The 12,851-nt window shown below is 36.6% G+C and overlaps 1 protein-coding gene across 7 annotated transcripts in view; it reads left to right on the top strand.

Moving 5' to 3' along the window:
• DYM (dymeclin) overlaps window positions 1–12,851 on the top strand; it is a 439,642-nt gene that overhangs the window by 184,289 nt on the left and 242,502 nt on the right. For 5 of the 7 annotated variants that reach the window (XM_032259512.1, XM_032259515.1, XM_032259509.1 and 2 more), the window contains one exon: window positions 9,461–9,643. In XM_032259512.1, the coding sequence (XP_032115403.1) occupies window positions 9,461–9,643 (183 nt within the window). The remainder of the gene's footprint in view (window positions 1–9,460; window positions 9,644–12,851) is intronic. The other 2 variants (XM_032259516.1, XM_032259513.1) reach the window with 1 other exon arrangement.

The following is a 12,851-nucleotide window of genomic DNA, read 5'->3' as shown; positions in this document are numbered from 1 at the left end:
GTAAAAGGTACATGGAATACCTGTGTATTATTTTTTAGCAAAGCATGTGAATTTACAATTATCTTGAAATAACAGGTTAAAAAAATTGTGATGAGTCAAGAATTTTTTTTAAAAAGCAATAATATTCTGGAATTTTATAATACATACCTGCGTTAGTTAGGATATTGGTTTGACTTTTAATAGACACCAGACACCAGTGGCTTAAACAAGAGAGAAGGCTTACATTTCTCTCACATGGAAGCTTCAACTAGTCTAGAGGCAGGCTTGCCTCCTGAGGTCATCTGGGGACCAGAGTTCCTCCTATCTTGTTTACCATTCCTTGTGCAGTGTCCTCATACATGGTCTGGCTGCCATCACTACACCTGGGTTCTAGCCAGTGGCAAGGATAAGGATGTGAGGAGAAAATAGCTTCCTTTTAAGGATATGACCTGAAACTTGCATGTGCTGCTCCCATTCATATCCCATTTGTTGGGATTTAGTTAATGCGGACATAGTTTGCTGCAAGAAAGACTGGGAAATGTAGTGCTACCCAGCTAAATCCTAGAGTTTAAAATTTTTATTTTATTTTATTTTTATGAAAAAGAAGAAAGGGAGCATGGAATGAAAGTCAGGTAGCTCTGCCACAGTGTTTGTCCTGCAATGCATGTTCAATACATTTTGGTGAAACTTCTTTCCTTATTATTTTACTATACTTATGTAGGAAAAGCATGAAAATCAGTTTATATGCAGTTGTTCTAATGCTTGTATCCTCCTTATACTGTTAACTTCTTTTTCTTTTTCTTTTTCTTTTCTTTTCTTTTTTTTTTTTTTTTTTTTTTTTTGAGGCAGAGTCTTGCCCTGTTGCCCAGGCTGGAGTGCAGTGGGATGATCCCAGCTCATTGCAACCTCTGCCTCCTGGGTTCAAGGGATTCTCCTGCCTCAGCCTCCTGAGTAGCTGGGATTACAGGTACATGCCACCACACCTGGCTGATTTTTTGTATCTTTAGTAGAGGTGGGTTTTCACTGTGTTGACCAGGCTGGTCTTCAACTCTGGACCTTGTGATCTGCCCACCTTGGCCTCCCAAAGTGTTGGAATTACAGGTGTGAGCCACCATGTCCCCACTCCCCCATTACACTGTTAACTTCCCCCAAGGCAGAGTGTTCCTTCTTTGTATTTTTTGGTTCCTAGCATGGAACCTGACCCTAACAGAAACTCATTATGGGCTTATTGACTGTTAGCCTTTTATAGATGTTGATTGAACATCTCTAGCAGAATTTTTATACATCTCTAATATCTGGCCTGGTGTCTGCTTAATTCTTTCATGGTATATGGTTTGTATCAATATTACAGGTTTAAAATATATGGTATATCCCTTTTAGCAGATTTTTGTAACTGTGGCTGACAGTGCATAGTATCATTTTTATTGCAGCTCTGATTGAATAGTGTTTTGTTATATATTTGTTAGATGTAAGAAATCACTTATAGTTTAGCCAGTAGCATATTTAATGTGAAAAAACAGTAACTTACCTCTATTTTATTCAATCCTAATAAATTTATGAAGCATTTGCATTCATTTTTTAAAATGAGAGTTATTTTTTCCTTGATTGTTATTTTCATTGATGTTTCATACTTTGTGTCCTCTTCACATTTCGAATGTTAAGGTTAAATACACTTCAGTCAGTACTTCTATAAAAAACTTGAGTTTTTTTTTTTTAATTTATTTTATTGCGTTTTAGGTTTTGGGGTACATGTGAAGAACATGCAAGATTGTTGCATAGGTACACATGTGGCAGTGTGATTTGCTGCCTTCCTCCACATCACCTATATCTGGCATTTCTCCCCATGCTCTCTCTCCCCAACTCCCCACCCCCCACTGTCCCTCCCCTATTTCCCCCCAACAGACCCCAGTGTGTAGTGCTCCCCTCCCTGTGTCCATGTGTTCTCATTGTTCAACACCTGCCTATGAGTGAGAACATGCGGTGTTTTATCTTCTGCTCTTGTGTCAAAAACTTGAATTGTTAAGAGCAGATTTGTTCTTTTAGTTAATTTTGGTATTATTTGGTTTTGGTTAAATGGGGTTTAAGAGTATTTGGAAGACCCAAGGGATACAATTAAGGAACTTGGGGGGACCATCCTAAATTTGGTTTTTGGAACACAAGGAAATATACTGTGAATTTTGTTATTTTTCTGGAGAAGGTTTTGGTTTTTTTTGTTTTTTTTTTTTCCACCCAACAGGAAAATGCAATTCCACTAAGATTCTTGGGTCATAGATCAGAGGCTTGGACCCACAAAGAAAAATGAACTTTTAGAAGAATCTTTGTCCAGTATTATGGGCCAGTTTAAACTATGATGTAGGCAATGACAGGCTGCTTCATCTCTCCTGCAGTACTGTTTACCAGAAAAAGGAAGGAGGGCTCTGGCGGCGGGTGTGTATGTGTGTGTGTGTGTGTTGATGGATTCAGGGAAAGAGAGAGAAGCTTCACAGTAAAATGTTAGTTTATCTGACATTAGAAGCAGCTCCTCAGCCCTCTTGGAAAATCTTGAAGAAAGGAGAGTAAATATGTGCTGAAAGAGAATCAGAATTTTCTTTGTGCAATTTGTTCACTGGTAGTCCACTCTTATTTCTACTAGCAAGGAAGATGAGCAGCTGTGAAGAGGATCCAAAAAACACTTACATTTGACCTTGGAGAACATGTTGTGATTATTTTTGTTGCAGACTGAACTTTGTAATTGTGTTTTTCATTGCTGTGAATCCTGGAACACACAGTGATGAATATTGGAGCAGATGGTCATGGAGGATACTCTGAGTGCAAGAAAGTGGCTTGAAATGTTTTAAAATGTTAAAAATAAATTAATTAAACAAATAAATCAACCCCAAAGCAAATATTAATACTTGGCTCCTGGCTTCACTTTCTTAATAATTTTGATTCTTTTATTAAATGTTTCAAGTTCATCAACTGTGTCATGAACATTGTTTCAAATAAATTTAAATTTGTGGTATATAATACCAATTATTGAAAATTTTAATCCACATTATCCTTATGAAAAGGAGGGAGCACATTATTTAACAGAAATTTTCCTATGTTCCTCAGGCACGTTAAAATCCTCCCTGTGTTAAAAAATAGCCCTCTTCTTGCTGATCTTCGAGTTTGCTTATACCTATACCGAACATTTATACCAGATGTGCAGTTTGAGGTTCCCTATATACTCTTCTTTGGAGACCTCAAAATTTGGGGATGGAGACTGTTCCCCCCACTTCCGCCATAACAGCTCCTTAAAAGTTAGTAGTAAAACCATTTCAGTAATCATAAAAAAGCTTGATATTTGTAGTCTCACAATTATGTTAGAAATTACATATTGTTAGGCTATTTATAAGGTACTTTGTTCAATAAAAAGTACAAAATATTAGAAATGAACAGATGTTCACACTGAACTGTTTACAATGTAAAGTGGAAATAAAAAGTATCTGCCTGTGTTCAGGAGACGCAAAAGTATCAGTTGCTTATTTTATAATACATTGTTTTAAATTTCTTTACAGAAGCATTTAATTCCTTTAATAAAAGCATTTTTTATAAAAAAGGACACCTGCCCATTATAATAAATAATAAAAATATGTATATGCAAAGATTAAAATTAAATATCACATCCATTGCCATGGTCCTTGATATAATCAGAGCTAACATGTTGATTTTTCCCTCCAAAATTATCAGGAGTTTTTCTGTTTTCTTGTTAAAGTAAAAATTTCAGGGCTGTATCCCTAGTTTCTAAGTATTTGCATTACATTTTTGGGAGAGTTGGTGACCAGGAATTTTCCTCCTTCCCTTCCTTATTATTTTTTAATTGCTTGTATTGCTTGAATACATCTATGTTGTAGAACAGTCAAGCAATAGAGTAATACTACCCTGAACAAAATCTGAGACCCTCCTCAAGCTACCTTCACTCCTACTCTGCTCCATGACAAATGACCACTGTCCACAGTGGACCCTGCCAGGGACCTGTAGATGGATTTATATGCATAGATATATATATTAGCAAGTTCTTAAGACAAATGGAGCATGCATATATATACATATAGATATATAGTTTGTGAATGGCCTTTTTCACTTAGTGATTTCTGATGAGGTTTCCCATGTTCTACATACTGATGGGATCTATATTGTTCTGTTATTTTAATTTTATTCTTTTACATTTATTTTTAAAGAAACACATATATTATTTCTGGGGAAAAAATTAAACTACACAAGTAAAACAAAAGTCTTCCTTGAATTCCATGCAGTCCCACTTCATCCCCCACAGATAATCTGTTACCAGTGTGATGCGCACTTGGTCCTTCTTGTTTTTGTTTTTTTTTTTTAATATGTTTTTATATGTCTGTGTACATACAGATACCTACCTGTACGGTTTGGTATGTGATTTTTAAAATTGTTTCGTTGGTTTTTCTGCAACTTGCTTTTTTTTTACTTAACAGTATACCTTAAAGATATTTTCTTTCTGGTACATAGACATCTACCTCTTTATATTGTATTCTATGGTATAGGTTAACCATAGCTTATGTTATACCATTGTTACTGGTGAGCATTTATATGTTTACATTATTTGACCATTATAAACAATATCACAGCAAACATTCCTATACATGCTTTTGTATGTACGTATTCAAGTATTCCCTGGTATAGAAAAAAAAAATTGCTGGGTCGATGAGTGTGTATATTGTATTTTCAATGAAAACTGCCAAATATGCTTTAAAAAGTCCTATATCACTTTGGCCTGTTACTGTTGGTAATTTTCTATACCTTTGCTGTTACTACTGAGTATTATCAGTTCTTTTAAAAATTTTCTAGTCTCATGAGTCATCTCACCAGCATTACATTTTTAAAAATTATTTTTATCGTTTGGAGATGTATGTAAGTATACACATACATAAACACACACACACACACACACACATATTTGAGATAGAGGCATGTTCTGTTGCCCAGGTTGGAGTGCAGTGGCACAGTCACAGCTTACTGCAGCCTGGATCTCCTCGGCTCAAGTCATCTTCCTGCCTCAGCCTTCTGAGTAGCTGGGACTACAGGCATGCACCACCATGCCCAGCTGTTTCTTTTTAAATCATTATTATTTGTAGAGACACAGTCTCACTGTGTTGCCCAGACTGGTCTTGAACTCCTGCGCGCAAGCAGTCCTCCTACCTCAGCCTTCCTTATTGCACATTTTAATTTTGGATTACTATTTTTTTAACTGATTTGTAGATTTTTTTTTAAATCCTTTTGCTATACATGTTATAAATGTTTTCTTTCTCATATGTTACTTGCCTTAACTTTATGATGTATTTTATCTTGTAAAAGTATTTAATATTTAAATGGTCAAATCAGTGTTCTTCATATATTCTTGAATGTTGTTTCTTGAATAAGAAAAGGGCTTCCCTAACTCAAAGTTTATACAGATACTTCTATAATTAAGTACTAAGAAAGTTTTATTGTCCCAAGAACACTTAACAGAATTTTACTTTTTATTACTGATCTGGCATACTACCTTTATCATAATCTTAATTGTCAAATACATGTAGCTCTGTTCTACCCTAATTTCTCTTCTGTTGACCTATGTGTCTGCTCTGCTGCCAAATCACACTTTTGCATGACCATAGCTTTATAAAAATTTTACTGTGTGAATGGATGTATAATCTTCCCAGCTCAATCTCAGAATTGTTTTCTTATGTATTTTTTCATATAGCAGTGCTTTAGTTATACTGTACTACAAAATATAACAAAGTTTTGTTGGTATTTTTATGGTTATTATACTGAATTTTAGATTTACTTAGAGACAGATTTGACGTTTTTTGTTTTGTTTTGTTTTGTTTTATTTGTTTTTTGAGACGAAGTCTCACTCTGTTGCCCAGACTGGAGTGGAGTGGCATGATCTTGGCTCACTGCCACCTCCACCTCCCGGGTTCAAGAGATTCTCCTGCCTCAGCCTTCCAAGTAGCTGGGAGTACAAGCGTGTACCACCACGCCCAGCGAATTTTTGTATTTTTAGTAGAGATGGAGTTTCACCATGTTGTCCAGGCTGGTCTCAAACTCCTGACCTCAAGTGATCTGTCTGCCTTAGCCTCCCAAAGTGCTGGGATTACAGGCATGAGCCACTGTACCCAACCTAGATTTTTTTTATAGTATTGACTCTTTTTGTCCAGAAACATGGTATGCGTTTACATTAATTCAGATCTCATATGGTCTTCAGTCAAATTCTGTTGCTGTCAGTCTAAAGGTCCTCTTTTATGTTTATTCCTGAATATTTTATTGGATTTGTTGCTATTTTGATTGGATTTAAATATATTTTCTAATTATTTATTGTATATAGAGCTTTTGATTTTTATTGTTGTTGTTGACCATCTAGCTATAGTAGTGCACCAAAATCTATTAGCTCTAATAGTGTGTCAATAATAGAGTGTCAGCTGATTCTCTTTGATATTCTAGAGCAACTAACTCTGTCCGATAGAAATGTAATAGAAGCCACATAGGTAATTTTACATTTTCTAGTGGTCATGTTCAAAAAATAAAAAGAAACAGGTGAAAGTAATTTTAAAACTTTAACCCAGTGTATCTAAAATATTTCAGTGTGTATTTAGCATAAAATATTAGTGAGATAATTTACTTTCTTTTTTGGGTATTTTCAAAATTTCATGTGTATCTTGTACTCATAGCACAATGTGATTTGAGCTAAGTAGTCTCACTTTAAATGCTCAGTAACCACAAGTGGTTAGTGGCCATTGTACTGGACAGTGGATTTCTAAGTGGACCAGCATGTTGCTTGCAAATAGTGAAACTTTTTCTTTAATTTTTTTTTTTTTTGGTCTTTTTTTCTTTTGCCTTAATGTTTTTGCTTGGAGCGTCAGTAGTACCATGCTGATATTGATGATATTAATGGGAATACTTACAATGTTTGACCACTATGAATTTTTGGTTAGAGGTGTCCTTCCCTTTCTAGTTTGTAAGAATTTTTCTTTCCTTAAGACTTTTATTTTTCAATTTTTTTAAAAAAATTTACTTTATGGGGTACATGTACAGATCTTGCAGGATTGTTGCATAGGTATACACAAGCCATGGTGGTTTGCTGCTTCCATCCCCCCGTCACCTATATTAGGTATTTCTCCTAATGTTATTCCTCCCTAATATCCCCACCCCCTGCTATCCCTCCCCTAGCCACCACCCACCAACAGACCCCAGTGTGTGATGCTCCCTTCCCTGTGTCCATGTGTTGTCAATGTTCAGCACCCTCTTATGAATGAGAACATGCAGTGTTTGGTTTTCTGCTCTTGTGTCAGTTTGCTGAGAATGATGGTTTGCAGATTCATCCATATCCCTGCAAAGAACATGAACTCATCCTTTTTTATGGCTACATAGTATTCCATGCTGTATATGTGCCACACTTTCTTTATCCAGCCTATCGTTGATGGGCATTTGGGTTGGTTCCAAGTCTTTGCTCTTGTAAACAGTGCCACAGTGAACATACTTGTGCATGTTTCTTTATAATAGAACAATTATATTCCTTTGGGTATATAGCCAGTAATGGGATTTCCAGGTCAAATGACATTTCTATTTTTAGATCCTTGAGGAATCGCCACACTGTCTTCCACAGTGGTTGAACTAATTTACACTCCCACCAACAGTGTAAAAGCATTTCTATTTCTCCATATCCTTTCCAGCATCTGTTGTCTCCTGCTTTTTAATGATCGCCATTGTAACTGGCGTGAGATGGTATCTCAATATGGTTTTGATTTGCATTTCTCTAACGACCAGTGATGATGAGCATTTTTTCATATGTTTGTTGGCTGCATAAATGTCTTCTTTTGAAAAGTGTCTGTTCATATACTCACTTTTTGATGGGGTTTGTTTTTTTCTTGTAAATTTATTTTAGTTCTTTGTAGATTCTAGATATTAGCTCTTTGTCAGATGGGTAGCTTGTAAAAATGTTTTTCCATTCTATTGGTTGCCGGTTCACTCTAATGATTCTTTCTTTTGCTGTGCAGAAGCTCTTAAGTTTAATTAAATCCTACTTGTCTATTTTGGCTTTTATTGCCATTGCTTTAGGTGTTTTAGTCATGGAGTCCTTGCCTATGCCTATGTCCTGAATGGTATTGCCTAGGTTTTCTTTTAGGGTTTTTATGGTGTTAGGTCGTATATTAAAATCTTTAATCCATGTGGAGTTCATTTTAGTGTAAGGTGTCAGGAAGGGGTCGAGTTTCTGCTTTCTGCACATGGCTAGCCAGTTTTCCCAACACCATTTATTAAACAGGGAATCGTTTCCCCATTGCTTGCTTTTGTCAGGTTTGTCAAAGATCAGATGGTTGTAGATGTGTGGCATTGCCTCTGAGGCCTCTGTTCTGTTCCATTGGTCTATATCTCTGTTTTGGTACCAGCACCATGCTGTTTTGATTGCTGTAGCTTTGTAGTATAGTTTGAAGTCAGGTAGTGTGATACCTCCAGCTTTGTCCTTTTTCTTTAGGATTGTCTTGGCTATGCAGGCTCTTTTTTGGTTCCATATAAACTTTAAGGTGGTTTTTCCAGTTCTGTGAAGAAGGTCAATTGTAGTTTGATGGGGATAGCATTGAATCTATAAATTCCTTTGGGCAGTGTGGCCATTTTCATGATACTGACTCTTCCTAACCATGAGCATGGAATGTTTTTCCGTCTGTTTGTGTCCCCTCTTATTTCCTTGGGCAGTGGTTTGTAGTTTTTAAGTTTAAAAAATATATATTTAAATATGTATATGAAAATGTGGAAACTCTTGAGATGACCATATTTTTTATTTTAAAAAATTGAAATATTGTTTTAAAATGGTGAACAGTTCTTGTATTTTAGAGACAAAGCCTCTTGATCATAATGCATTTATTTTTATTTTTATTTTGAGACAGAGTCTCACTCATCACCAAGCTGGAGTGCAGTGGTGCCATCTTGGCTCACTGCAACCTCTGCCTCCTGGGTTCAAGTGATTCTTCTGCCTCAGTCTCCCGAGTAGCTCGGACTACAGGCACGTGCCACCACACCTGGATAATTTTTATATTTTTAGTAGAGACAGGGTTTTACCGTATTGACCAGGCTGGTCTCGAAGTCCTGACCTCATGGTACACCCGCTTCGGCCTCCCAAAGTGCTGGGATTACAGGTGTGAGCCACTGCACCTGGCTTGCATTAATTTTTTTTTAGCAAATTTTTCTATTAGATTTCATTTACTTTTTTAAAAAATTTAGACTAATCATAAAAATCTGTATTTCTCTGTTTTGTTTTAAAAACAGTCCATCTTTGTCTAGTTTTTATATAAAGGAGGATTTTTCTGGCTTTGTGGAATGTATAGACATGATCTTTGTTCTACGCTTTGGAACTGCTCATTACAATATTGTATTATATTACACAGAATACTGTACAGAAAGAAATACATTCATCTCATGGTGGTGGTACATCCTAACAATGTGTTTTCCTCCCCAGCAGGACTCTGGACTGTCTTCACACTAGGTGGTGTGGGCAGCAAAGCGGCTGCGTCTCCAGAGCTTTCTTCCCCTCTGGCCAACCAGAGTCTCCTGCTTCTGCTAGTGTTGGCCAATCTGACAGATGCCTCAGATGTGCCAAACCCCTACAGACAGGCCATTATGTCCTTCAAGAATACACAAGGTTTGTGATATTTTTTCTCTAATATTCTTTCTAATCAGGAGAGTACTGCTTATTCTATATTGTTGATTGTCTTATAGTTTCGGAGATGAGTATCCATTTGTACCTTTTCGTATTGGTTAAACATGAGAAAAACTTCAGTGTTTCTTGTCAGTATTCTCAGGAAGGTCAGGCAAATCTGAGAACAGGGCTGTGATCCTTTATATCTGTTTAAATTGATATTTTTTTCAGAGGTAACCAAACCAGCACATGCTTAATTTGGGTCAGTCTGTACTACCTATTAGGGATAGGAATTAACCTGGAAAACCCAAATGCTAGGTTGTTTTAAATTTTGAGTTAAAGTCTGTGTTCTAGAGTTTTATAGAACTAAAAATTAAAACATAAATCAGGAAACCTTTTTCTTTAAGGGGTCATGGCTTTGTTGAGCCACGTAGTCTCTACTGCAATCTCTTACTCTGCTGTTGCTGCATCAAAGCAGCCACAGGTAATATATAAACAAGCAAGATGGCTGTGCTCTTATAAATCTTTACTTCCAAACAAGGGGTGGGCTGCCCATGTGCTATAACTTGGTATCAGCAACTCCTAAAGTAGAAGGTGGGCATATAGCTTCATGTCGAAACAGTATCTCTTCTCAAAAGGTTACACTCGGAAAGCAAGATTCGTGTAGTACAGTTAAGTGCTACTTAATGGCAGGGCTGTGTTCCATTAGGCAGTTTTGTCACTGCGTGAATGTCATAGTGTACTTAGACAAACCTAGAAGGCATAGACACTACACACCTAGGCTATGTGGCGTAGCCTGTTGCTCCTAGCCAACAAACCTGTTCAATGTGATGATGTATTGAATACTGTAGTCAGTTGTAACACAGTGGTAAATATTTGTGTATCTAAGCAATCTAAACACAGAAAAGGTACAGTAAAAATGTGGTATTATACAAAAATTAGGCGGGGGTGGTGGCATGCACCTGTAAGCCTAGCTTCTTGGGAGGCTGAGGCAAGAGAATCACTTGAACCCTGGAGGCGGAGGTTGCAGTGAGCTAAGATTGTGTCATTGCACTTCAGCCTGGGTGACAAGAGCAAGACTCCGTCTCAAAAAAAAAAATGTGATATTATAATCATATGGGATCATTGTTGAATATGTGGTCTATCATTGACTGAAACGTTATTATGCAGTGTGTAACCACATTTTCAAGACATTTCTAACACTAATGTAATGAAGATGGGTGGGAAGTACAGTTATTGAATGGGAGCATTTGTAAGGCTTTTGATGCCCTGTGCCTTGTTTCTTCCAGGTTATTCTGTTACACATTGCTTACAGATGTGACTAAGTGTGCCCGTTACTTGTGCCTTTACCAATTCTGGTATTATCGTTTGCAGCATGTCTTTGTCCATTTGTGCTGCTCTAACAAAACACCTAAGACTCAATAACTTATAAAGAAAAGACATTTATTTCTCACAGCTCTGTACAGTTCTGGAAGCTAGGAAGTGAATCTAAGATCTAGGCACTGGCAGATCTGGTGTCTGGTGAGAGCTCTGTCTCTGCTTCCAAGATGGATCCTTCTAGCTGTGTCTTCACATGGCAGAAAAGACTGAAGGGCAAAAAGGGCTGAATGCTGTGTGGGCCCTCTTTTTACAAAGGCCTTCATCCTATTGATAAGAGAGGGACCTTTATGACCTAATCACATTGTGAAGGCCCCACCTCTCAACTTTATTTCATTGGAGATTAAATTTCAACATGAATTTTGGAGAGGACATAATCAAACTATAACACAAGACAATAGAGAATTAATAACAATTTTATGAATTAAAACACAGAAAGTCATATATCTCTTATTATTTTTCTGTTCCCATTACTTACTCTTCTTGGTGACAGTATGGCTTAATGGTTAAGAAAGCAGGTTTCAGAGTCAAGCATACCTGGGTTCAGACCACACCTCTATCTCTTCAGAGTATGAGACCTTTGACAGTTCGCTTCATCTCAATTAGTTTCAAAAGCTTTGTCTATAAAATAGAGATAATGTCACCTAATATATACACATAGTATTTGTATAAAGACCAAGCAAGGTAAAGCTTTAAAGTGATTAGCCCAGATTTTGCAACAAATCAGGTATTCAGTGTATGGTATCTACTGTTGTTACTCTTACTGCTCAGGCCAAATGTTGGTATTTAGGGCTGAACTTTGCTTGGGATGGTCATGGTCTGGGAGACCATGTAGTACAGTGATGCAAAATGTTGGCTTTAGGGTGTTCATATCCATCAGGGTTGATCTTGGCAAAGTTACCTAATTCCTTTAAACATCTATTACATTCCTTATAAAACTGATCAGAGTAATGACATATTTGTTTTATGGATTAAGTAAGGGATAACACACACAAAATGTTTAGTTTAACAGCTGGTTCATGGCATTTACTAGCTAGTAATATATAGATATGTGGATACATGCACGCAACACACGTCTTTGCTTTGTAGTCAGGCATAATACAGGTTGGTGAATATGTTACTTTGCTTCCATTTCGAAGAAGTGTAGTGTATCTAGAATCTTCCCCTGGTGAGCATTCTGTAGATTCCATAATATCTGCATACTCACAGCACATGGTAACACTTCCTTTTGCCATCCCTTGCAAAAATATAAAGGCAAACACAAAAAAAGGAATTATTTTTGTAAGTGGCAAAAGTGCAATGTTGTTAGTATTGAAAAAGTAACCTATATATCAAATGTGGAAGGAAAAGTGAGGATACTGGATAGTGAAATTGAATGCATTTTAGATGCATTCTCCTCATAAATGTAAAGCTTAGAAAGGAGAATCTGAGAACATATCTCTCTTTCCATAAGAGCACAGCTTTTAGAAATGTTAAAGCACGTTGTTTTGTTTTGGTAATGCCTCAATGTTCTAAAGGCTTAAATTTTTTGGTACTTTTTAGAACATAAAAATATTAGCTCCTTGTGCTACCATGTTCAGCATTTAATTTGATTGGATGATGACTTTCTCTTAATCCATTGAACTTACCTTTATCTCTCTCTTTTTTTTTTACTTCCTAACCTTGGTTGCTTCAGTTTCTCAGCAAATCCACTTAACTGTTGGAAAGGGGCTGTGTCAGTTTAGAATATCAAGAACTTTCCTAATACAGGCTGTAATTTTTGCTTTTCATTGTTCCAGTGACTATACTTTTAAAAAAAGTTTCTTAGCAGTTGTAGTCAGTTAGGTTTGCATTG

Source organism: Sapajus apella, unplaced genomic scaffold (assembly GCF_009761245.1).
Source record: "Sapajus apella isolate SASKATOON/1434 unplaced genomic scaffold, GSC_monkey_1.0 scaffold109, whole genome shotgun sequence".
In the NCBI taxonomy this organism is placed as follows: domain Eukaryota; kingdom Metazoa; phylum Chordata; class Mammalia; order Primates; family Cebidae; genus Sapajus; species Sapajus apella.
The sequence above is the reverse complement of the archived record's forward strand: the minus strand, read 5'-3'. Positions and strand labels throughout refer to the sequence as shown.